Genomic DNA, 26,003 nt, shown 5'->3' with positions numbered 1-26,003 from the left:
TATGGATTTAGTCATATTCATAAATTAACTTTGCAGTAAGACCTGGGTTAATGTTTGATTGAAAAATGTTTACATAGCAATAGATCCTAACACTACCTTCTCTTTATTTTCATACTATATTAAAGTAAATTTTCCATAATGTAAAACTAACCATTTTACTATGTACAATTAAGTGATATTTGGCACATTTGTGATGTTGTGTAATCACTACTTCTATCTAGTTCTAAATATCCCCAAAGAATACCTATACCCAATAGGCAGTCTTGCCCCATTCCCCCTTCCTCCTTCTCTTGGAAAACACCAATCTGCTTTCTGTTTCTATTGATTTAACTATATGTGATATTTCATGTATATGGACTACTACATTGTGACCTTCTATGTCTGGCTTTTGTCATTTAGCATACTATTGAGGCTCAGCAACATTGTAGCATGTATCAGCACTTCACCCCTTCTTATGGTTGAGTGCTATTCCATTGTATAGATATGCCGCTTTTGCTTATCCATTCATCGACTCATGTCATTTGGGCTGTTTCCACTTTTTGTCTATTGCGAACAGTGCTTCTGTGAACAGCATGTACATGTATTCATTTGCATACCTTTTTCAGTTCTCTTCAGTATATATCTAGGAGGGGAACTGGCACCTGCAAAGTCGTCATAAACAAGGCTTGGCCCAGTGGGGCCACTCAGGAAACTTTGCTCTGTAACCTGTGTCCTGCACAGCGCCCTCCTGTCATACACAGAGGCATCTCCCAGCATTCCCAGTGTGGTTATTTTTTTTTGAAGACCCGCCCTGTGCATATCCTTGAAAAGGCAAACACACTCATACTTTACCCTGCTAAGCCTCAACAGTCAAATAGTTGATAAGAACAGTCTCTGGGTCCATCACAAGGCTTGCCTGTAATATGTGCTTCAAGGAGATTTTTGTAGCGATCAGACCTGGAACAAGTAGTAGGATTGGAGGCAGGAGTTTCTGTTCCCATAGGAGCCAGGTGACTGAGCAGCTGTTTAAACCCTCTGGATGCCAACTCCTTCTCTTTCAAATGGCAGGGTGTGCCAGGAAGTCTTTGAAGTGTATGCTAATGCCAAGCTTGTATCATTTTTTGATCTACTAGTATAGCATGTTATAAACTTTGACTTTGAAAATTTCAATTCCAAAGCAGATCCTAAAAGTCATTTTTAATACTATTTACAAAACAAAGCAAGGGACACAAGAAACTAGTTTTGCTGACCCAGACTGATGAATGATTGGGCTGTAAGTAAAAATACTTTTCAGTATCTGAAAAAACGAAACTGAGATTTATGATATTGTGAGGTGAAATGTTAACATGTATTCAATAATTATACTTCACCCAAACTTTGGATTTAAAAAAAATATTTTTTTTACATTTTACATGGAATTGCAAGCTTTCCCTCCCTACTCACTGGGCAGCATGGTTCTTACCTGGGTACCCTGCACCTGTGCATGTCCAGCCAACGCTCCTTCCATTGATTCTGCAGCCTAGCACACCTGCCTGCCAGGGACCTGCCAGTGAGTGCTCCTGCCCCTGTGAAACACAGCATTTCTCTGCAGGTGGCCATTCTGTTGAGGTTTTATCTTTCTCTCTACATAGTAGGAGTACGGGGTTTGGAGTCACAGGCCTCCCACTTACACTGTCGTCTGGATCCTTCAATGTAATCACTTTGAGAATCCTTAATCCTCTGGATAAAAATCCCAATCCATGGTACTTTAGTGACAAATCACATACGCTTTTAGTTTCATTTCAGGGGAAGTAGATTGAAGAAATTTGGAACTCAAGGTGCTGGGCATGCCCCAGGCTTTAAAAAGGGAACAAAGTGGGATTTCTAGAGATGGGAAGTAATCAGACTCGCAAGTGCCAATCAGAGCATCTCAGCCACCCAGTGCTCTGTGGTAGTCTGGGTGGGCAGCTTGCTCAGGATCATCCCACTGGATCCTACAAGAGCACCGTGTGGTATCTTTTCTATGCCCCCAAAGCTTTTTTATGTGCCACTTATAGCCATCTATCCTGTGTCCTTGTAATCAGCTCCTCCTGATGCTTTAATGGCTTTAATAAGACAGTAATCTTGTGTGATGTTGGGGGAAAAATTTTCAATCAAGAGAAGTTGCACAATGTGTTGCCCTGTGTACAAATGGGTGTGATGGCTAATTTAATGTGTCAGCTTGATGAGTTCACAAAGCACCCAGACATTTGCTCAAACATTACTCTGGGTGTGAGTGTGAGGGAGAGTCTGTACAAGGCTAACATTTGAAACAGTGACTGAGCAAAGCAAGTCGTGGTCCCCAAGGTGTGTGGGTCTCATCCAGTTTCCTGGAGGCCTGAACAGAACAAACAGGCGGCACAGATGGCAACCCCTGTTGCCTGACTGTGAGGGCACAGGTCTCTCCTAGTCTTCCCCTGGGACTGGGACTTCGGCCCTTTGCCCTGGCACTGCTGGCCCTGGGACTGGGCTCTATCATTGGCTCTCCTGGGCCTCCTGCCTGCTGCCAGCAGATCTTGGGACTTTTCAGCCCTCATAAGCATGTGACCCAATCATGCATAATAAATCTCTTGCTATGTATATGTATATCCTCTGGGTTCTGTTTCTCTGGACAGACATGGCTAGTGCAGTGGGGGTTCTAGTTCCCAAACAGCCCTCATCATCTGGATGTCAGTCAGGAAAATGGGCCCTCACACATCAGTGAGGTGTGAAACACTCATCTTCCCTGAGCCTGCCCCTTGAGGCTCTAGAATTGCACGAGTCACATCCAAGTTATTAGCAATTGCAGTTTGCATTGAAACATGTCAATATTCTTGAAAGCACTGGATTCAGATCTTCCACTTTTGTCCTTCGGCTCATGACAAAGCATGTGGTCATAGCAATGTGGAGGCCCTTTCTATCCCACAGACAGCGAGGGATGGGTTTCACCTACTCCTGTATCGCAACCAGCAGTCTCACCTCCCCAAGTAGTGTCACCAAATGCATACCTCTCTTTTGGGAGAGAGCCACTGCTTGTTTGCTACTCACCCTCAGGGCTTCGTCCGAGCAGCAGGCTCAGTGAAACCTGCGCAGGTACAGAGGACAGCCTGAGCACAAGCGCTCAGCATGGCGACTGAGCCTAAAGCTTGGCTCAGCCACTGTTTGGCAGACACCCATGTTCCTCATCTTCGGGGTCCCTGGTTTCCTTACCTGTAAACAGAAAGAGTCATGACTGCCTACCAGGATTGTTGGATAACTAAGTGTTTGTGTGGGCATATGTATGGGGCATCTGCACACACACTACAAGGGCACAGCCTCTGACTGATGTGAGCAGTCCTGTGGAGGCACAGCAGCAGAAGGGGCATCTAACAATGGAAATGGCAGAAAGAAGGCCTCTGAGATTCAGGCCAGAAGAAAGCTTGGCAGACGAGGAACTCCGTGCCTTCTAGTTTTCTCTGTTCTACAATATCGTCACTCTGTGCCAGGCATCCCTGTGTAAAGGCATAATTCTGAAAAGCCAGAACTAAGGCAATGGTGGGATGGGAAAACCAGGCAGGTCCTGGCCCTGAAAAGTCACAATCATTTATTTGTTTTACTTTGCCTGTAAAGATGGTGAAAAGCGATGGACGGTTTTAAACAGTAGGAAGACAGAATTCTTAAATATGGCATTTTTGTCTTCTTTACCTAGAGAGCTATTTCCCAAGGTGTGCCATTATCTTTTGGACCCCAGTGTGCAGTATTTTTGTAGTCATATGTACAAGTGTTCCTCTGCGATGCACTCGGTGTTTATTGATTAGATTAAGATGGAAGCATGCCTTTGCCCTGTCACAGCTGATGCCAGTGATTGCTGGGATAAACACAGCAGCAGTTGCTTTGCTATTATCATTATTTCACATAATGTTTTTCCTCTTGCTCAGTATATTCTTTTAGCATTTATTAAGTTGAGAGATTTAAACTAAAGAAGTATTATCTCCACTGTTATCTCTGCTGTTTCCAGGATGATGGGATGAATATTTTAAAGAAAGTCATTGTTATTTTTAATTGAATGATTGAGTTTCAGTCAGCTATCATCTATTGTTCCCAGCTATTTCACCAAATTTATTCTATGATATCTGTGATTTTGGATTTGGAAACATCCTATCTAATAAAAGAGAAACATGCAAATTAACCACCACTCTGCTAGCCCACCAGCCAATCAGAGCGAGTATGCAAATTAACCCAACAAAGATGGCGGTTAATTTGCATACGCAGGCACCGAGTGGCCTGGGTCCTGGGAACAGCCTCCGGATCCAGGCCGCTCCTAGCCTGTAGGCCCGCACTTAGGCCCTGAGCAGCAGGGGTCCCAGAACGCCCCCTAGCGACTCCAGGCCTATGGGTGCAGGCGCCAAGCGGTTGGGGGTGGGGCAGGAACATCCCTGTGTTGCCATAGCGACATGGGGATGTTCCCGCCCCGCCCCCAGCCACTTGCGCATGCTCCGGCACCAAGCAGCGGTTGGCATCCACACCCCCAGCCCAGCGCCCACGATGGGGGAATGGCTGCCAGCCTCTGGGGTGTGTGGAGACCCCGGAGGCCACCACCGGGTGGCCGGGACACGCCCCTAGCCCAGTGGACACAATGCAGAGGCTGCATGAGCTGCAGAGGAAACACCTTTTTTTAAAAAATATATTTTTATTGATATTTTACAGAGAGGAAGGGAGAGGGATAGAGAGTTAGAAACATCGATGAGAGAGAAACATCGATCAGCTGCCTCCTGCACACCCCCCACCGGGGATGTGCCCGCAACCAAGGTAAAGGTACATGTCCTTGACCGGAATCGAACCTGGGACCCTCCAGCCCGCAGGCCGACACTCTATCCACTGAGCCAAACCGGTTTCGGCCAGAGGAAACACCTTTTTAAAAATATATATATTTTATTGATTTTTTTTTTACAGAGAAGAGGGGAGAAGGATAGACAATCAGATATATCAATGAGAGAGAAACATCGATTAGCTGCCTCCTGCACACTCCACACTGGGGATGTGCCTCCAACCAAGGTACATGCCCTTAACAGGAATCAAACCTGGGACCCTTCAGTCTGCAGGCCCATGGTCTATCCAGTGAGCCAAACCAGTTTGAGAGTAAATACCTTTTCTGACAGCTCATTGGCTAAGCTCCCTGTAGGCTGCCACTTGCAGTGTTCTTGGTAACTTGAAAGAATCCAAGAAGGTGATCTAGGGTTTTTCCACCACACTCCTGGAGGAAAAAACGAAGGTCTGCTGCTGGAGGGGCTAAGAAATATCATATCCTGCCCTAACCGGTTTGGCTCAGTGGATAGAGCCTCGGCCTGCTGACGACAGGGTCCAGGTTTGATTCTGATCAAGGGCATGTACCTAGGTTACAGGCTCCTCCCTGGCCAGGGCCCAGGTCAGGGCTCATGCAGGAGGCAACCAATCAAAGTGTCCCTCTCACATTGATGTTTCTCTCTGTCTCTCCCTCTCTTTTCCACACTCTATAAAAACCAATGGAAACATATCATCAGGTGAGGATAAAAAAAAATAGAAAAAAAATGTCATATCCTATGAAAGATACATCTTGAAAATGCCTAAAGAAAGTTGTCATTTTTTCACAGTGAAGGGACTAGAGTCCATGTTGATGAAAACACCTTGGCGGCTGCAGTGGCTGGCAGTGGCTGCAGCAGCAGGGTAATGGGGCTGGTGCCTTCCCTTGATCAGCCCGGTCACCTCCCACAGAGGGTGGCCAGACTGCGGCTGAGGCCTGCTCCCCATGGAACATTCAGTAGGACATCCCCTGAGGGCTTCCAGTCTGTGAGACGGGGCAGGCTGGACTGAGGGAACCCCTCCACTGTGCACGAATTTTGTGCACTGCGTCACTAGTTAGAAATAATATACTTAGAGTTCAGAACAATCACATATTGGATTAGCTATTTTTATCCTAATGTGAGAGATAGGAAAATTAAGTTTCAGTAAGTGCCCAAGGTTACTCTAGCAGGTGAGCTTAATATGCAATCCTGTCCCCTTGCCTTTACCTCTCCAAATGCCAGCTCCTTTACAACTTGCAGCATCTGAAATCATTTTGCTGTGAGCTTTTTTTGGCCACTGATGCTTGCTTTGCCTGTATACATGGAGCCAGGAGTATCAGGGATTTAATGACCACTGGGAGCAACCCTCAGTCAATGATAATTGTGTACACATACCCCAGCTCCTTGCCATCAGTGGGGATAAGTCTAATAGAGTTTTTCAAGTATGAGTCGGTTCCTTGCTTTCAGCAGTAGTTGGTTTGGTAATGGACCTTACACATTTCTTTTTCATCATTATCTTCTCCACCACCACACCCATGTTTTCATCACTTCCCAGATATACTGCCTGCACTCCAATGTCTGCCTTAGATCGAAATGTCTGGCCTCTGGTTGAAATCCAAATTATAACATTAATCTATTCTTTCATTAACTGGCTGACCTGCTATGCAAAGCCAGAGTTGCCTGCCTCCAGAAATCACATGTATTCTACTCTGTAATACAGCCTTTGACAAAAGGCATATAGAGCACAAACCAGCTTGAAACCAGCTTGACAGCTTGAAATCTTAGAGAGAGAAGAGACTGGTATGTGAAGAGTAAAGGGGAAATAAAATGGCTGAATCAAAGTAAAAGATTAACTTAAAGTCTAATCAGAAGACTTAGTTCTGGGTGGTGAGTACATGTTCAAGACCTAAGTTGAATGGTGAGGTGAGTCTCCTCCCACAGGCAGGTGTATGGGATCCTGGAAGATAATAAGCTAAATATTGTTGAGTACTTACCATGTGCCAGACCATAAGTTCAAAACTTGACCTTCATTATTATATTTAGTCCTCAGAACAAATATATGAGGTTGAATCTTAAGTACCTACTGCTGTGTCTCAAACTACCCCTTAGCTTAGTATTTTAATCCAAAATCTATCTTAAAATATCTTACGATTTGTCATTGAGGAATTTGGGCAGAGTGTGCCTGATTGGTTCTTCAGCTCTTTGTGGCATTGACTAGCATGGCTTGTGATATCCACCCAGTAGCTGGGCCAGTCTGGAGACTCTAAGACCGATTTATTCACATGTGTGGAGCTCTGGCAGGGGCATCGTAAGGCTGAGCTCCTCTTGGCCCCTCTCTCTCCACTTAGTCTCAAGGTTTCTCCCCGTGGACTCTCTATCAGGACAGTAAGGCTTCTTACATGGTAGCTTGGGCCCCAAACCTCCAATATAATTTGCAATATATTCCATTCATCAAAGCAGTGACAAGATAACTCATATTCAGAGAGGGGGAAATGGACCTCTCAGTGGCAGGAGTGTCAAGGACAGATGCCCTACTTAAGCCACCACTACACTCATCCCCATTTTCTAGACGAGGGGAAGTCCAAAAGGTATCATGTAAGTTTCCTAAGGTTACAATGTTAGTAAGTACAAGTGAATGCTGAACCAGGGAGTTTGAGTCATAGATCATGACATCTGTATCTAGAGCAGCCATGGGCAAACTACGGCCCACGGGCCGGATCCGGCCATTCGGCTGTTCTATCTGGCCCGTGGAGCCGAAAGAGTGGAGGGTTCTCTTGCTCTCCACTCCACACCTTTACTTTGAATTTATATTAGTTCACACAAACACTCCATCCGTGCTTTTGTTCCGGCCCTCCGGTCCAGTTTAAGAACCCATTGTGGCCTTCGAGTCAAAAAGTTTGCCCACCCCTGATAGAGGGAAAGTTGCATAATTGAAAGAAAGTACAAAGAAAAAAGATATTTGCAAGAAAGGAGTTAAGCTAGAGACTGTTAATAACCTATTTAATATTCAATATTCATTCTCCTCTTCTTAACTGAACACAGTAGTGTATTTTGTTTTGTTTTGTTTTGTTTTGAGGGAGCAATATTCCCAGTTAAAAATAGTATATTCTCAGCCTTCTTCTTGAGTTAAGAATGGTCATATGACATCGTCCTGGACAACAGGCCTGAGAAGTCACTAGGGATGCAAAAGGCATAATTTAGACAGGGGTCCTCAAACTACAACCCACGGGCCACATGCGGCCCTCCGAGGACATTTATCCGGCCCGCCGGGTGCCGCTGCCTGTCCTGCTTAGCAGCCGACTCATCCCGGGCCTGCAGTGCGCATAGGAATTTGTTCATAGTTAGTTTTTTTTTTAACTATAGTCCGGCCCTCCAACGGTCTGAGGGACAGTGAACTGGCCCCCTGTTTAAAAAGTTTGAGGACCCCTGATTTAGGAAGTATGTACCCTTTTGCCCTTGGCCCCCCTCACTTTCTGCCTGGGACATAGTGGTGGTAGATGGGGCCCTAAAGTCATCTTATGAGGAAGGAGATAAAAACTAGTCTGTGGAGAGTATTCATCCAGGAAAAAATTCTGGGTCCCTAATGATATCTGCAGCAAAAACATCAACTCTATATTGGATGGCATCAGACTTCTTACTAACTGTAAATAAACCATGACTTTATTTGAGCTATTATCTCTCTCTCTCTCTCTCTCTCTCTCTCTCTCTCTCTCTCTCTCTCTCTCCCTGCACTCAAATACAAATTATAACTAACAGAGATAATTTGTGGTTTTATATTTTCTGAATCAGATCAAAAAAGAGTAAAGAAAATGCTACTATTTCAGCCAAATCCTAAAGCTCTGATGGAAGAACAACGATTACCAGGAGCTGATGACAGGGCTGGAACAGTTTTTTATGGGTTCCTTGCTCTACAGAGAAGTCATTGGATGAGCACATTGCTCATACTGGAACACTGAAACAAGTTTGATATCCATTATGCTAAAGGCCACCTTGTATATCAAAGAAAACAGTTCAAGAGATCAAACAAGGAAGTATAAGGTTAAGACTGAAGCAAAAGCTGTAGATGAGGAGTTATGGAGTCTGCAGTGGAGGGAACACTCTTGAAACTGGGAGACTGCCTGTAGGAGGAGGCTTCTGGGCAGGCCATTCTCCAGAGGGTAGGTCCTGCACTGTAACTGTGGTGTGTCTGTCTAAAAGCTAAGCTGACGCAGCCTTTACGCAGGCCACATGACCAATACTTTGTGCATAGTTCATTCTGAATTTTATATTTATTGAATTAAATCTGTGGTGTGATTTGAAGCAAACTGCAAAACACACTGAGTTCAAATTACCTCTTGTAATGAAATCCAGAAATAGTTTTTTCATGGAGTTATTCCAGGTCCATTTTGCAAGATGAATATGCTGCCCCAAGGAGGGGCACAGGAACAGCCACCAAACTTCCTCACCTCTTGCACTTGCTGTCCATGAGCACCTTCCCCAGGAAGGGAAAGAGTTGCCTCCCCTGGACTTGGTCTGAAGTCAGGCTACATCATTTACTGTGAGACTGGGGACAAGTGAACCTTAACTTCTAAACCTTAATTTCTTTCGCCTGAGGTGTGGAGAGTAATATGCTTCTTATTTTACAAGGTTGTTCTGATGTGATCATCACTTCTCATCTCACTTGAGCAGCACAAAGCTGGGACATAATTGATACCCCAGGAGTGTCCATGATTATGAGAGGAGGCCAGGGTAGTGACCTGCAATCGAGGGTTGAGCTTATACAGGATGGCGCAAATCTCAGCTCTATCATTTCTTGGCTGTTTCTTGGGGCATCTTTTTCACTTCCTTGTCTCCATTTCCTCACCTTTAAAATGGGCATCATAAGGCAGAGACGTTGGTGTCACAAGGCACTAGGCGCAGCATGCAGCACGTAGTAGAGATCTTTCCTGATGGATACTGTGCAGGTATTCCTTGTTTCACATAGCATGAAACTGGGGAAAAAAAAATAATCTGTCAGAACAAAAAATACTATGCAGAGTTCTATGACCTTTAAAAATTTTCATCAAAAATTTCATTTTCTTAGAAAATAAAACTAATATGCAGTACTATTAGGAACATTGAGGATGCGTGTTTCCTTTGTAAAAAGCTTATTAAGAGTGAGTTTTGCAGTGCTTGCCTTCCAGTTGTGTGAAGACAGAGGGAGCATCCTGCCCTTGTCCTGGTGGGCTGTCACACGCCTGTCCCAGCATCCAATCCTTTGTGTTTCCAGCCTCATGAAATGTCTTGGAGAGTTCCTTTAATGTGAAGCTTCTCCGTTTTTCTTCTTTTCTGGGACGCTGCTGTCATGAGCCACTTACTCCATTAATATCAGTTCATATCCTCTTCACTGATTTCCTGTGCCTGGGGACCAAGTGTCTCTCAGAGTCTGCAGTCCCAAGGTCAGCTATGTCTTCTGTAAATCTATTTACATTTGAATTTTGCTTCCAGTGTTACCACTTTCTATTTCTTTGCTGCAGTTTTATCTTTACTGACCAATTCCTTGTTTAGGTTATCTATTTTTGTAAAAGTCACATGGGTTTATTACTGAGAGACCAAGAAGCAATATATTCTTTGCTGTCTGTGTTTGAACTGAGCTATATTCTTTTCTGTCTGTGTGAGAACTGAGTAAATGACAGCACAGTGACCAGTCTGGTCTCTAACCATGATGTATGTCTGTTATTTGCATATTGATGTATGGAAGGAAGAGCTGGCTGCAGAATTTGTAGTTTATGTAATTACTCCTGGACTACGTTTAGACCAGGATCACTGAAACTTGGCCCACATCATTGTGGGACTGGTGTTACTTAAATGGTGGTAACTGAAATCTGTGCATTTGGGACCACAAAAAAGTAGTGATGTTTGCAACTGCCAATTTTATCGAATGGAAATATTTAAACAAGAAAATAATCATTGTCTTATAGCAATACAATATTACCATCTGGGCATGTTTTAAATATAGAAACAGAGCCCCTCTTTAGCATTCACAGAGTGTTCCTCTCCCACTGCTGCTGTGGCAACTATCACAAACTCGCTGGTTCAAATGTCGAACTAAAATTGACATTGACTAGGTGCTTAGTCACCAAATGGGTTTATTCGGGAAAAGAAAAGGCTGCAACCCACTGCACGGAGACAGGGCAAGCCACCTGCACACTGTGCTAAAAGCCAATCCACGGAGGCATTTAACCAAGGGAAGTGGAGTTAAGGGCAGGAGAAGTGAGAGCCACAGAGCTTTGGTATGCGCATATAGTTCTTCCATGGAGTGTGTACTCTCCAGATTGCATGCAAACTTCCATGAGCCCTAGTTCCTCCCACAGATCCCTCCCAAACAGATTGTGTCTCCTTAGAGTTTATCAAAAACAACATCAATTTGTCTTTCAGTTCTGGAGGTCAGAGTTAAGTGAGCATCTGAGGCTGAATACCTTCTGGAGGCTCAGGGAGACAGTTTTCACTCCTTCCCTGGTTTCATGTCTTGGCTTGCAGCTTTTTCCTGGATTTGCTGGAACCTCTTGCTCCTGTCATCACATTTCCTACTTCTGCCTTTGAACCATGGACACCTTATAGGGACCATTGTGATGACCGAGTTTACCTGTGTAACACAGGACAATATTTGCCTCTGTGGACCCTTAACTTAATCTTACCAGCAAAGTCCCCTTTGCCATATCCAGTAACATATTTGCAGGTGCTGGGGATCGGGGTGTGGATGTCTTTAGGGCAGAGCATTATTCTCTGCTATGCCATGCATCCTGGAAACTAAACTTAAGGTATACTCTATGATCACTCAATTTTACTGATAAAAAGCTCAGAGGCTTAGAGATGAAGTGTCTTCTTCATGGTCACCATGTTAGAAATGTTATTTTAGTGAGCTATTGTCATTTAATATTAAAAAACCATCAGTCATATATCGGATGATAATCTATTCCTACAAAAACAAATATGTCCTCCTTTGTCCCTCCCTCTGTCCATCCCTCAGGCCCTGGAATCTGTGTGAACCCTGTAGTTTCCCAGGAAGGTCAGCTGTCAGACCCTAGGGCTGTTCTGATCCATTCACTTCTGTACGCGTGGCTACTAGGACACAGCTTTCAGGCCTCCCCTGGCCTCTGTACCTAATGTTTCACACCCAGGCTCATCCCAGGAGACTTGAGAATGGTTTCTTCTTATAGAGGTTTCCTGTAGCCCCACCATACCCCACTTTATTTCTATTTACTAGTTGACTGTCTAAAGTTACCAGATGAGCTATTTGTAAAGCCATACACTCTGTGCTGGGAGCTTGATTGTTAATCTGTGATCTGCAGGTTGAAGGAAAGTATGTATAAGAAGAAAAACATAATGGAAGAGTTAGGAATTCTAGTTACAGTGTTTTTGAATCCCTTCAAATGCCTTTTTTCTATCTGTAGAGTGAGTATAATGCTGAACTACTCCATCTTTGCCAAGTCTCAAAGATAATGTGTGCCATTTGCATGATGCTTTATGACATAATTTGATAGATGTTCAGTAATTAGTTTCAACTAGTGTTATTATAGAGCAGTACTTCAAAAGTCATCCTGAATGACATATAATATTGACTAGTGGTATGAAGTAGGTGGATACAGATAAGTACCAGAAACACACACACACACACACACACACACACACACACACACACACGACAAAGCAGCACTAACTATAATTATGACCATTGGGGTAATTTTACCCATGGCTGATATATATTCAGTCCCTAAAGAATAGCTCTACTTTTTCCTTATTTAGAGCAACCAAATTTAGGTTTTTCAACCTAGACATCAAGTTCTTTATAAAGGTCAATGTTTGACTGTATATATCTTGCTTGACCTCCAGGATTCGGTTTGCATGTAACTGACATTGTTTGTTGTCTACCCAATATTCATTTTGAGTTCTCCCCTTCCTAAAAGAATTCCAATTCTATTTAAGCACCCATGCTCCTTCATGCAGCCATGTGCTCCTGGAGGGGTTTTCTTCATCTGCAATCTTTGAGCGTCCCTTCTAATTAATCTGAGCCTGTGGTTCTCAGTTTTGTCTAAGGGTCTTTGGAGGAGAGGAAACTGCAAGGTCAGACTCTTTCTTTTTATAACAGGCTTTGTTCATCTCTATCACTCATCTTCTGTTATACATGTAGAATGGAGTTGTTCAGAGGCTACAGGCTGTGTGATGATATCAGCCCTTGAGCAGCTAAATAGAATGTGTTTTGGGTTCTTTTCAAGTACTCTTGGTTTTAATTTTGAATACAGTGGATATAGAGAGATTCAAAATAAGTATCAATATCTAAAATCTTTTCAGTGTTTTTAAAAATGAAAATAGGTCTGGAGAACTGCCATTCCATTGCCAGTGATGGAGCATAAGCATGTGATGCAGTCTGTCCCATTAGAGGACATCTGAAGGGTGGCTGCATGTACGTGATTCTCAGAAAGGATCCTTCCGCCTTAAAAGGGAATGCAGGGTGAGGCAGTCTATTTTTCCTATGGACATTGTTGCATCTGGATGTGATGCCTAGAACTCCACCAGCACCTTCTTCAACCTGAAGATGAGACAGCCACAGAGGAGAAACCCCCAAACTTCATCCCCAGACTTCCCCTTGCCTCTGAAATTGTGTTTTGAAATCAGTTATCCCTGCATAATTTAAATCTCTGCAAGTTAAATCATGTATTACTTGCAGTAGAAAGCCTCCTAACAAAATCTGCATTATGCTTGCCTCTCTAAACAAAAAAGAAATAACATCAAATCACTGAGGGTGCTCAGTATGGCTACTCCTTTTGGTGTTTTTAAACCCCTGGCTAGCCATTCCATATCAGAATGAAATGTATTTCTACAGGTTATTTTTCAACTTTGTTAAAAGATTCCTTGTTGGGGCATGCAGGACACCAATTCTGCTCATTTAACAGAGTTAAAAACATTGGTATAAATCAATACACATGAGTTGTCTGGGTCTGACCCACACAGCAAATAACTAATCAATACCCCAGGAAGAATTATTATTTTTTTTTAACTTTAAAGAATTGAGTTTATACATCAGCTTTCAAATCCTAGCCCTAAATTCAGAAAAGTGATTTTTCTGTGAAAAATAAGCAGAAATTGCATTGGGAGTATGATAACTAGAATTTTTACATTTGGAAGTATTGCTAAAGTTTTACTGGGTAAGTTGTTACTGTCCTATATTCACAAATCCAGTTAAAAATGGAAAAATATGGTCAGCCAATGAGTTCAGTTGAAATAATGAGTTATCAAATGGCAGAATTTTGTTTACTCAGCTGACTCAGTTGTTTCTTAGACTTCTTGCATTATCCCTAGTACCTATCTATCTATTATCTACCATCTATCTACCAATCTACCTTTCTATCTGTCTGTATATATTTTTATTTAAAGAGATCTATGGAAGACCTACCATGTGCAGACCTTGTGCAACGCAAACTCCTTCATTTCCCCCAAATATTTAACAACTTTTATGTCCAAGACTAGAGGCCTGGTGCATGAAATTTGTGCACCAGGTTGCGGGGGGGGGGGGAGCGGTGTCCCTCAGCCCAGACTGCAACCTCTCCAATCTGGGACCCCTCAAGGGATGTCCGACTGCTCGTTGAGGCCCGATCCCACCAGGAATGGGCCTCAACGGGCAGTCGGACATCCCTCTCACAATCCAGGACAGCTGGCTCCCAACTGCTCACCTGCCTGCCTGCCTGATTGCCCCTAGCCACTTCTGCCTGCCAGCCTGATCACCCCCTAACCACTCCCCTGCCAGCCTGATCGACGCCCAACTGCTCCCCTGCCAGCCCGATTGCCCCTAACTGCCCTCCCCTGCTGGCCTGGTTCCCCCCAACTGTCCTCCCCTGCAGGCCTGGTCCCCCCAACTGCCCACCCCTTCTGGCCTGATCGCCCATAACTGCCCTACCCTGCCGGCCATCATGTGGTGGCCATCTTGTCTCCTCATGGGGGTGGCCATCTTTGACCACATGGGGACAGCCATCTCGTGTGTTGGAGTGATGGTCAATTTGCATATTACCTCTTTATTAGATAGGATACTATCTTAGGAAAGAGGCAGTTAGTGGTCAGCAAATAGGCACACTTTCATCATGAAACTGATGGTTTGGGCAGGTGCATAAAAAGTGAATCAATAATTACAACAAACACAGGCACACATCAATTACAAAGATTGTGGAAATGAGTTGGAAAGAAAATCAGCTGTATCCATGCTGGAGAATTAATCTAGGGGAAGAGGCTGTGCTCTTCAGTGGAGTGTCCAAGGACATCCCCATTTAGGAGGGATCCTCAGACTGAGCCCTGAAGGAAAGGAGCCTGTCTTGCAGCATTGGAGGGCACCTCTTGGCAGTGTGATGGCTCTAGCTCTTAGAGCCTATGGAGTTGCTACCAACATAAGTGACACTGTGACATGTAGCAAAAAAGCTTGAGTGGTCACTCAGATGCCATCTCAACGGTTCACTGAGCTTTAGGAAACAAAATGCTGAGAATAATGAAGACAGATATTTCAGCACACTCTGGGCAGAGCTGTAAGAAATATGAACCACATTCTTGTCAGGATTTGGCCTAATCAAAGAGAGTTCCACATAACACACCATGAGTGTGAATATAGAAGTGGGGATGCTGTATGCTTATAAGTGGACAGAAGGAAGAAGTTTGCAATATATATAAATATTCCTGACTAGGCTGCATTACTGATGATATTGAGAAACTATATATTTTTTTTCTTTCATTAATTTCTCTTACTATTTACTAAACACTGACTTTGTGTGTTGGGCACTGTGTCCTAGTTACTGTGGTTGAAAATCTGAAAAGGAAAGCAATAAACTTCCCATCTAGTGGGAGGACAGATTGTTAACATTATCTATACATACAAAAGACTAAGTGACTGACTGTACATCGGTCTGACTGTCTGACCAACCAGCAGGCCAGTTCAAATGACACCCTCACTGGCAATTTAAAAATAAACCTTGACTCGTGCATGTGCAATACATATAAACCTCTTGCTGGCTCCAATCGCACGTCTGTGTTTTGGTTTGTCATTGTGGACCATGAATTTGGTTGTTTTTGTTGATATTCTGAAGCTGAAAGAAAGTGATGTTGTTGACAGAATATCTTTGAGGACCAACTATTGGAACAATGTACCTCTGAAGTTGAAGAAATTTTGGATATACTTGATGGAGATGTTCACACCTATTTCAGTAATGATTCCATCGATTCAATGGATGATTCCAAAAAGGAAAATTTTCCCATCAAATTTCTTGATAGTATTACTCCTTCGGGAATGCCGTGTCATAAATTAAAATTGAAAGTAGGTGCAATCATCATACTACTGAGAAATCTTAATATAAATGGGGTCTTTGTAATGGTACTAAATTTATTATCAAAAGATTGTGACCTAACATAATCAAAGCTGAGGTACTAACAGGATCTGTGGAAGGAGAGGTTGTTCTGATTCCAAGAATTGATTTGTCCCCATCTGACACTGGCCTCCCATTTAGATTAATTCAAATACAATTTCCCATGATGCTAGCATTTGTGATGACAATTAATAAATCACAAGGACAAACTTTAGACAGAATAGGAACATTCCTACCTGAACCCGTTTTCGGACATGGTCAGTTATATGTTGCTGTCTTTTGAGTTCGAAGAGCATGTGACGTTAAAGTTAAAGTTGTAAACACTTCATCACAAGGAAAATTAGTCAAGCACTCTGCAAGTGTTTTTACTCTCAATGTGGCATACAGGGAGATATTAGAATAAGTTTAATCAAATTATCAATCACTGTTTGTTTCAATGTTGTTTTTATATCATGTTTGTTGTTTTTATATCCTGTTTTTGTATCATGTCTTTGTTGTTGTTATATCATGTTGTTATTGTTTATTTATTAAACAATTTATATATTATTTTATATATTTTTTACTAAATTTCTTTCATCTCTGACACTTATATTACAGAGAAAGGGCAAATAGCGATATTAAAGTACTTCTTCTAATTAATTTCTTTGTGCACGAATTCGTGCACTGGACCACTAGTTGTTAAATAAAACAAGAGTGATGGAAGTCAGTGAGCAAAACGCCTTGGGGAGATGCAGGGTCATCCTTCACTCTACCTGGCCCCTGCCGCTCTCTTTAGCACCATCTTTATTTTAAAGTAGAGATAACTTGACATTTCAGTGTTTTGGAATGTGATGGGTTTTCTCACTCTCAGACTCATACAGGCTGTGCTTTGTGTTTGGAACATTCTTCTGGCCTTTCATGCATTATTATTGTTTATTTATCACTTAAGCATTTACTTAAATACATTTATTCCAAGCCATCTTTCCTACATCAATGTTTATTCAAGTACAGTTTATAAATAACCCATTTCATAATAGTCAAAGTATGTGTTTTAAAATGCAAGTTCTTAAAATGACAAACATTCCAAAAAAAAAAAAAATCAAGTTCTTGGGTATCTCCACACTGGATGAGTAGAAATCCAGAAGTAAGCATTTTCATACATTCTTCTGAGAATTTTTGGCATGCCAAATTTGATCACCACTCTCCTAGATTGTGACAATTGTGCTCCCACAGCTACAATGACCTCCTCCAATCAAAGAGTGCCTGAAATCACTGCTAGTCTATTAAATGCATCTTCTAATAAGGGAAATGCCTGCTTGCTAGCGATTGTTAGTTCACTGTCCCATACAGAGCATGGTTGTCATAGAGACCCAATAAATAAATATAGGTTTTACAGAGAAGAGCAAATGTTACCCAGGTGGATGAGAAACAAAAAGGCCTTCCAGGCAGAGAGAACAGTTTGCCTATTCAGGGCAGAGGGAGCAGTCAGGTTGTGTGCAGCACAGATGGGGCTGCATGGGTGGGTGGAGTTTGAGAGTGAATGGCTGTAAGTCATGCTATGGAGCTGAAATTTCTCTCCACCCTATCAATAATCAACAATACATAATACCCCCCAGGTCCATCCACCTGGGCCTGAAAGGTATTATTCTCAGTCATATAAGTCAGAGAGAGAAAGACAGATACTGTATGATTTCACTTACATGTGGAAACTAAAGAGCAAAATAAATGGACAAACAAAACAGAAACAGACTCATAGATACAGAGTTTAAACTGATGGTTGCCAGAGAGAAAGAGGGTTGGAGGGCTGGGTGGAAAGGTAAAGGGATTAATAAGTACAAATTGGTAGTTACAAAACAATCATGGTGTTGTGTGGTACAGTGTTGTATAGTGTACTACACTTTAGTACAATGTAGGGAATATAGTCAATAATATTGAAATAACTATATGATTGTCTAACCACTATGCTGTATACCTGAGAACACAAAATAATATTGAATATAAATTGTAATTGAAAAATATATTTTAAATGATAATACTATAAATAAGTGTTAAGTATGGAATAATAGAAAAAAGGAGGATACATTTAAGAGGTCTAGGTAGGAGGCCTGGATTGTCCATGGACTGGTTACTTGCTTTAGATGAGTACTTGATCTTATATCTTAGTTTTCCAAACTGGTAACTGAACACAATTATGTCACCCTTTGTCATTTCCCAAGGATGACTATTTACCTAGGATATTCAGATGAGCATACCATGAAAAGCATAAAAGCATTATAACTGGTTAATACAGTTGACATTCTCTTTTCAGGATTAAAAGCTTCATCTGAGGGGCATGCTTCTTGGACTGACTGTGAATCCTCCTGGTAGTTATGTCTTTGGACTGCTTGCTGCTCTGTTATCTGAAAGTCATAATGGACTCGAGGGAAAATCTCTTTACTTGAATATACTGCTCACATTAACATTGGTTTCCTTTATTTATATTCCATGTTGGTACAACATTTTACTCTTAAAGCTCAGGTTGTATGGATCTGTATGGCTTGTAGTTTGACACTTCAGTATTCAAAACTGATAAATAGCTTTTGACATATAGTACATGTCCTTACATCCCAGAGCAATGTTTATTTTTAGAAAATTGCTATCTTTTCTTCTTCTGTTTTTAAAATCCAGAAAAAAACCCAGCTGGTTTGGCTCAGTAGATAGAGTGTTGACATGCAGACCAAAGGGTCCCGGGTTTGATTCCAGTCAAGGGCACATATCTCGGTTGCATACTTCTCCCTGGTCCGTGCCCTGATCAGGGCTCGTGCAGGAAGCAACCAATCACTGTGTTTCTCTCCCATTGATGTTTCTCTGTCTTTCCCTCTCTCTTCTACTCTTCCTAAAAATCAATGGAAAAATATCCTCAGGTGAGAATTAACAAAAACAAACAATAAAATCCAGGGGGAAAAAATGCCCTGGTTGGCTCTATCAATCTTTAATGTAAAAAAAAATGTGAAGATGGGAAATGTTACACATTATGGGGCTAAAATTGATTTTGTGCTATTTTTCATAGCATCACTTGATTTAATAGAGGGATAGCTTTGCTTTGAGGAAATGAATCTCTGCAAATTAATGTAGAAAGTCAAGTTTTAAAATGCTGAGAAAGGTAGTATGTAGTAACCTAAAAAACTGAGTAATTCATTCAAAGTTTTAGGACCAGGCATATTCAGTTGTGAATCCTTATCAGGTGGAAATTCAGTGGAAAAATCTCACAGCAAGCACATCAGAATTCACATCTGAGTTCTCCCATACAAATACAAAGGTCACCTGGGCATGTTGAGGGCCATTGAATGTAATAAGCAAATTTGAAGCTCCTTGGATGAGTAGTAGGAAGAGTAATAATAATTAACAGTAATAATAATAATAATAAATGCATTTATGGGCACTAACCTAAGAATCACACTTCTATTGTTATATATATTCCCACCACAATTCATGTGGTTGGTACTATTAATCACTATTTTACAACTGAAGGTCAGAAATGAGAACACACAAGTCATCTGTGGAAGAGCCTGCTTCATCAACGGGAGACTAATGCAAATCAGAAAACATATATCAGTGATTTAAAAAAATATATATTTTATTGAAATTATTGGGGTGACATTGGTTAATAAGATTATATAGGTTTCAAGTGCAATTCTGTATATTGCATTGTGTGTTCACCACCTGAAGTCATCTCCTTCTGTCACCATTTGTCCCACCTACTCTCTTTTACCTGCTTCTTCCACCTCTCTTTCCCTCTGGCAGTCACCAGACTGCTATCTGCATCTATGTTTGTTTGTTTGTTTGTTTGTTTGTTTTTGCTTAATCAGTGATTTTTAAAGTGTGTTGAAAGAGATAAATTTATATATATATATAATGCTAATATGCTAAGTGTCCGACAGTTCAACAGCTCTACAGTTTGACAGTTCAACTGGTAGCTATGACAAGCACTGACCACCAGGGGGGCAGATGCTCAATGCACAGGCATGGAAACATGGAATAGACTGATGAATCTCAGAGGGAAGAGAGGGAGGAGGGTGGGAAGAGATTAAGCAAAGATCTTATATGCATACTAGAGGCTTGGTGCATGGATTCGTGCACCAGTGGGGTCCCTCGGCCTGGCCTACAGGGATAGGGCTGAATCTGTGCACCAGGCCTCCGACATCCCTTGACAGGTCCCAGATTGCGAGAGGGTGCAGTTTTCAAATAAGATGTTCTGTACATGGTTGATATTTGTAAGATACCTGTGGTTTCTCATGGTGGTGGTACATATTCTGTGGAGAAACCTTGTAATTCTTGATTGGTTGGAACTTTTATATGTTAGCAGAAAAAGTTGGAAAGAATGAGAAACAGAACAGAAGCAGTCCCCATGGTGGGGCCTTGGTCACATCCTCCTTCCAGCCCCTCTGTGGAGCCACACTCATTGTCAAGTCTGTCTTCCAAATCACTCCTCAGCTCAGCATATACCACAGTCCCCTCACCTTGTTCCGTATGAATATAATGCAGCAGTAACCTAAAAACTGAATAAAATGAATTAGGAAATGCACTATGTCTTTAATATAAGAGTTTACTGAGTTTTGGGGAGCATTCAACCAAAATTACTTGTGCTTTTCTTATTTTTTGCAAACTATTTCTTAGCTAATTTATGTTAAAATATCTTACTCTGCCTAGGATTTTTTGAGAGATTTTTAAGGAAGCATCACAGCTTAGATAAAGAGTTTGGCATTTCCAGGCATAGAGACTTAGTTTTAAATCTCAACTTTGACAAATGATCCTCTGTACATCTTTTAACTTTTAAGATTGTCAGTGTCACCACCTATAAATTTTGAGTGATAATAGAATATAAATAAAATAAATTTTAAGGGAACAGTAAGTATACTTTTAAAACAATTAGTGTAGTTATACAGTAGGTATTTAATAGACAGTGAATATTGAGTACTTGAAGCTTTTAATTATTTTAGCAAACAACTTCTCCTTACCACATTCTCCCTTAACAAGATTATAAAAATAATTTGGAACCATCCTAAATTTGTTTGCCTATCTTTACACTAGTAAGAATCTGAGAAATCATTATATTAGGCCTCATACTGAGAGTACTTTCTCCTATGAGGATTTCATGTTCTCTTTCTTTCCGTTAAGAAAAATCTCAAAGTTTTCATACTTATTATACATCTAGAAAAAATACACTTCCTCAGAAATAAGACTTTATTTAAAAACAGTTCTTTCTTTAAGGAGAGAATGTCATTTTCTGGTATTTCCCCTGATTCATCCATGTGCCTATTCTTGTACCTGGAGCTTGTATTTATGTGAGTCGTCATAGTGATGACCTTCAGAGATCTTGCCAGCCATCTGGGCTTCTTTCTCACTAGGTTCTGGGAACGAGGTCTGGTACTGTTAACTTACAACCTCAAGGTATAGCAACAATGCCATGTCACTTTCCACTGCTTCCAAATCCTACAAAGCAAAATGCCATGCCAGTTTATACTTTCCTTTGGCCTCCTCTGCTACATACTTCTGCTCTATAATTCTATCCCTGATAACTGTCAATTAGTAGCTACCGTGCATTCTGAATTATAGCTGGTTACATTGATTTTTGGAGCCATTCAGTAAATAGCACCCAGTCTTAAAGCTTCTTGGTCTGGAAGACTATTGCCTAACACTGTCCAAGAAATCTTTTATGAGATAATGACATTTAAGGCTATGATAAGAAATAAACCTATGAATTCTTCCAGTAGTAAGTAACAACTATGCGCCAGCACTGCAGGATACCTGGAGAGTTCTCACAGAATCCCAGACCTGGAGTGGTGGGGAGAATAATGACCCACAAAGACATCCAAGTCCTAACTCTCAGAACCTGTGAATGTGTTAGGCCAAGGGTCTAAGAGGAGTTAAATTTGCAAACAATCTTACTGTTGCTAACCAGCTGGCCTTAAAATGGGGTAATCACCCAAGATTATCTGGGTGATCCCAGTGTAATTGCAATGGTCCTTAAAAGTAGAAGAGGGGGCAAAATAATAGAATTATAAGTAGATGTAATGGAAGGAAGGTACAACAAATAGAACTTTGCTGGCTCTGAAGGTAAAATAAGGCAGCTATAAGCCAAGGAACATGGTGACTTTTAGCATCCAGAAAAGGAAAAGAAATGCATTCTGCCCTGGAACCTCTAGAAGAAATGTAGCCTTGTAGCATCTTGGTTTCAGTCCAGTAAGACCCATGTCAAGACTTCTACAGAATATAAGATCGTAAAGGTATGCTGTTTTATGCTGTTTAGTTTAAGTTTGTGGTAACTTGTTACATGGCCATATAACATTAATTCACATGGCTTGTTTCCCTTTTCCTGTGAGGATGACAAGTTAGTGAGATTTACATGTGGGTACTGCAAATACTGGGAGATCACTTTATAAAGTATATGGTTGTTTAACCACTGTTCTGTGCCTAAAGGGGGAGAGTATAAAGAGAGCAAAACTAGAAAAAGAATTAAGGGATGTCAATTTCTCATTTTCTTCCATATTCTTATTGCATCTTTATCTAAATGCTGCCAACAAAATGCTTGCATAGAGGTCATAGAAGCACTCTTTGACTGTTTATGAATTGAAATGTTATAATCTATCCTGATAGAGAGAAAAGTTTCTGCACTCTTCCAAAAAATAAATTGTCATAATATTCTCTCTCATCATTGATGTTTCTATCTCTCTCTCCCTCTACTTTCCTCTCTGAAATCAATAAAAATATATTTAAAAAATAAATTATCATAATAAAATAACTATTTGAAACATCTAATAGTGTCAAAACTATTATACCTCAAGGGGGAAAAAGGCTCATTGTGTATTATAGTTTTATATGATTCCATCATAGCAATTTGTTCAAATGATTCCTGTTAAAAAGAACTGGCCACTGAGTAATCTTACTACAAACATTGAAGAAAATGAGACATTGGTCTTTCTGTGAGTCACAAATGTTTGTGTCTTCTTCTTTTATAAAGACTCAAAGATATTTTGGGAGGTTGAATGCTGTTTTAGAAAAGCCAGGCTCACCAATGAATACCAAGAACAGAACTGAGCAGGTGAAAATCTTGAACAGAAGGTCCATCAACACAGGCCACTTAGCACATTTGAATGTGATAAACTTCTGGGAGGACCACTTTGACTTATAACCTCTCTGTCTGCCTCTTTTCACTTATTTCCTTCTATATCTTTGAGTTAAATGTTGTAATGAGCATTGTAGTATGTTTGAACTTATTACCAGCATTCATTGATAAATGGTGATGGATATAATGATATACATTCTATAAAACATCTAGAGTGTAGGAGAGATTTATTGTCTTTGTTACAGCTCATAAAATATGTGAAAAAATTTTGAAAGTTTGAAACATTATCTCAAAGCAGAGATGGCCCAGGTAGGATTTTTTTAATGATCTGTGGTTGATATATTGATGCTTTAGTGGAAGGAGAGTTTGGGGAGAGGACGTAGAAAGAGAGGGTGATTTCCCTCATTCAAAAATAAGGTAATATCTGTAATTTTAGGCATTATTTAAAAGAAGATAAGATGGTTGCCAGAGAAAGGAGGGCTGGGGGATTGGGTAAAAAAAGGTAAAGGGTTTAAGTACAAGTTGGCAGTCACAAAATATTTGGGGATGTGAAGTACAGCATAGGGTATATTGTCAATAATATATATACTAGAGGCCCAGTGCAGGAAAATCGTGCATGGGTAGGGTCCCTAGGCCTGGCTTCTGGCTGCCACCTGCTGGCCGGGGCCTCCCTTCATTCCACGTGCTTCCCCCTAGTGGTCAGGACACATCATAGCAAGCAATCAAACTCCCAGTCTCACGGTCAAACTTTGCATATTAGCCTTTTATATATATGGATTGTTCCAGATGGGTATTGCAAATACTGGGGAGATCACTTTGTAACGTATATGATTGTTTAACCACTATGCTGTGCACCTGACGCTAAAACAAAGTAATCATAAATATAAAATGTAAACAATAAAGTTTTTTTTAAAGAAGGTATAGAGCATAGTTTGAAAAAGAAAGGTGCTTGTCTTTCATGTTGCAGAGAATGTCGGATTAGATTCTGCAGTCGCTAAAGCAAACAGCCTGGGTTTTGTTGGGTGCCTGTCTTCAGTCCGGTATAACCACATAGCACCGCTGAAGGCAGCTCTGCGCCACATGACCATCGCACCGGTGATCATTCAAGGAGCCCTGACAGAAGCCAGCTGTGGCTCTGGGACGGATTCAGATGTGAATGCAGTGACTACGGTTCATTCTTCCTCAGGTACACAAGAGAATACCCAATGGAACTTATATCAGTAGCACTACTTTTGATGTCTTCAAAAGCTTCCAGGTTAAAGATTAATATTACTCAGTTCCTTATCTTGTATGCATACAGGTGGTTAAAGAGTAGGATTGATTTTTCATAGGTAGGATTGATTTTTCATAGGTAATTTCCATATGTATTAATATTGTCTTATTTTTAATACAATGAATACTTAGAACTAAAAGCATATTTCCATATATTACTATATAGACATATATTAGTTACTACTGTTTAAATGGTTTCTTCTCTAAGGATTAAATAGTTTGGGACTTAGAAAGACAAGCTGGCCGTTGACTAATACAAGTCATGTGATTAAAACCTACTTTTTTAATATAGGAAAGCCCCACAGCACGTTCATCCACACACACATCTGTTTTACACTCCGTAAAGTAGCTATTTTATCTTGCATATTCATGATCATCCTGGATGTCCTGAAGTGTTCCCAGTATTTGTTTTAATCTAGTGTGTTAATCAATGCTGAATAAGTTATTAAATATCAGCACAGAAAGGACTGAGTTTTGCTGCCTGCTCACTCTGATCTCTGCATTTTCCTGCAGCAATGAGGTGCAATAGAAAGAACACAAATGTGACAGTTGGCCAGCCTTGATTTAATTTAAAATCTTCCATGAATTAAATCTAGGACTCTGGACAAGTTAATTAATGGTATCACTGTAATGTCCTTATCTGTGAAACAATAAAAATAAAGAGTACTCATGCTATAGTCTTTTCCTAAGGATTAAATGATCATAGTGACAGGTGCTACAGGTCCTGGAAATCTCACATGTACTCTATGCATATGTATGAGTGTTATTAATAAGTGCCACCTATTAATGCATTTGTAGATTATGTAAACTTGTATCTAGCTCAATATCACCAGACCAAGTGACTCAAACCCACATATATGTACTTTTCAATGCAATGCACTTTTCCTTATCCCATGTATGTTAATGTCCACAAAGTTAAATCCCCTCTCCTTAGTGAGGGTTTGAGATATTAATTCTTCAGCACTTTTGTCCTTCCCTGTCCATGGGCTCAGTGTCCTCTTGCAGCAGAAGCAGAGGGGCATGTGTGCTTGAGGTGAGAAGCCATTGTCCAGCCAAGCACAGAGGGTAGGCCAAGAGGGAAGCAGTAGGCCACAGCACACATGGGCAGGGTACTGCCGTCATCTGTTTTAACCACTGACCTTACAAATTACACAGAAGCTTACCAGGTCATGCAACTATGGTGTTAAGCAGTGTGTTTCAAATGCTTTTTTGAGAGTGTTTGCTTGATTTTTTCTCAAAATCCCAACTCACCACCATTTGAGAGCAACTGGTCTCATCCTCAGGTGTGTCATCCCAACTCCGTGCAATAGTCCTCTTCCCAGGACTTTCAGTGAGGAGTGAAAGCTCCTGTTTCTTGCTTCTTTCAGATCCATTTGGGAAGAGAGATGAGCGGGAACCACTCACCAATGCAATTCAAAGTGACTCGGCTGTCATTGGAGGTAAACCATTCCTTGTTGATGAAAGCAGAAAAGGCACAAGTAATTCTGTACTTTGGAGAAGTGTATCTGAGTC

At 41.1% G+C, this 26,003-nt stretch overlaps 1 protein-coding gene across 1 annotated transcript in view; it reads left to right on the top strand.

Annotated features, from left to right (window-relative positions):
* The window catches only part of CNTNAP5 (contactin associated protein family member 5), an 886,665-nt gene that overhangs the window by 856,708 nt on the left and 3,954 nt on the right, over positions 1-26,003 (top strand). Inside the window, exons 22-23 of the mRNA XM_080671382.1 lie at positions 24,187-24,405; positions 25,859-25,930. Coding sequence (XP_080527508.1) covers positions 24,187-24,405; positions 25,859-25,930 — 291 coding nt within the window. The remainder of the gene's footprint in view (positions 1-24,186; positions 24,406-25,858; positions 25,931-26,003) is intronic.

This window comes from Plecotus auritus, assembly GCF_963455305.1.
Source record: "Plecotus auritus genome assembly, chromosome: 5".
In the NCBI taxonomy this organism is placed as follows: Eukaryota; Metazoa; Chordata; class Mammalia; order Chiroptera; family Vespertilionidae; genus Plecotus; species Plecotus auritus.
This window is presented reverse-complemented; position numbering and strand designations above follow the sequence as displayed.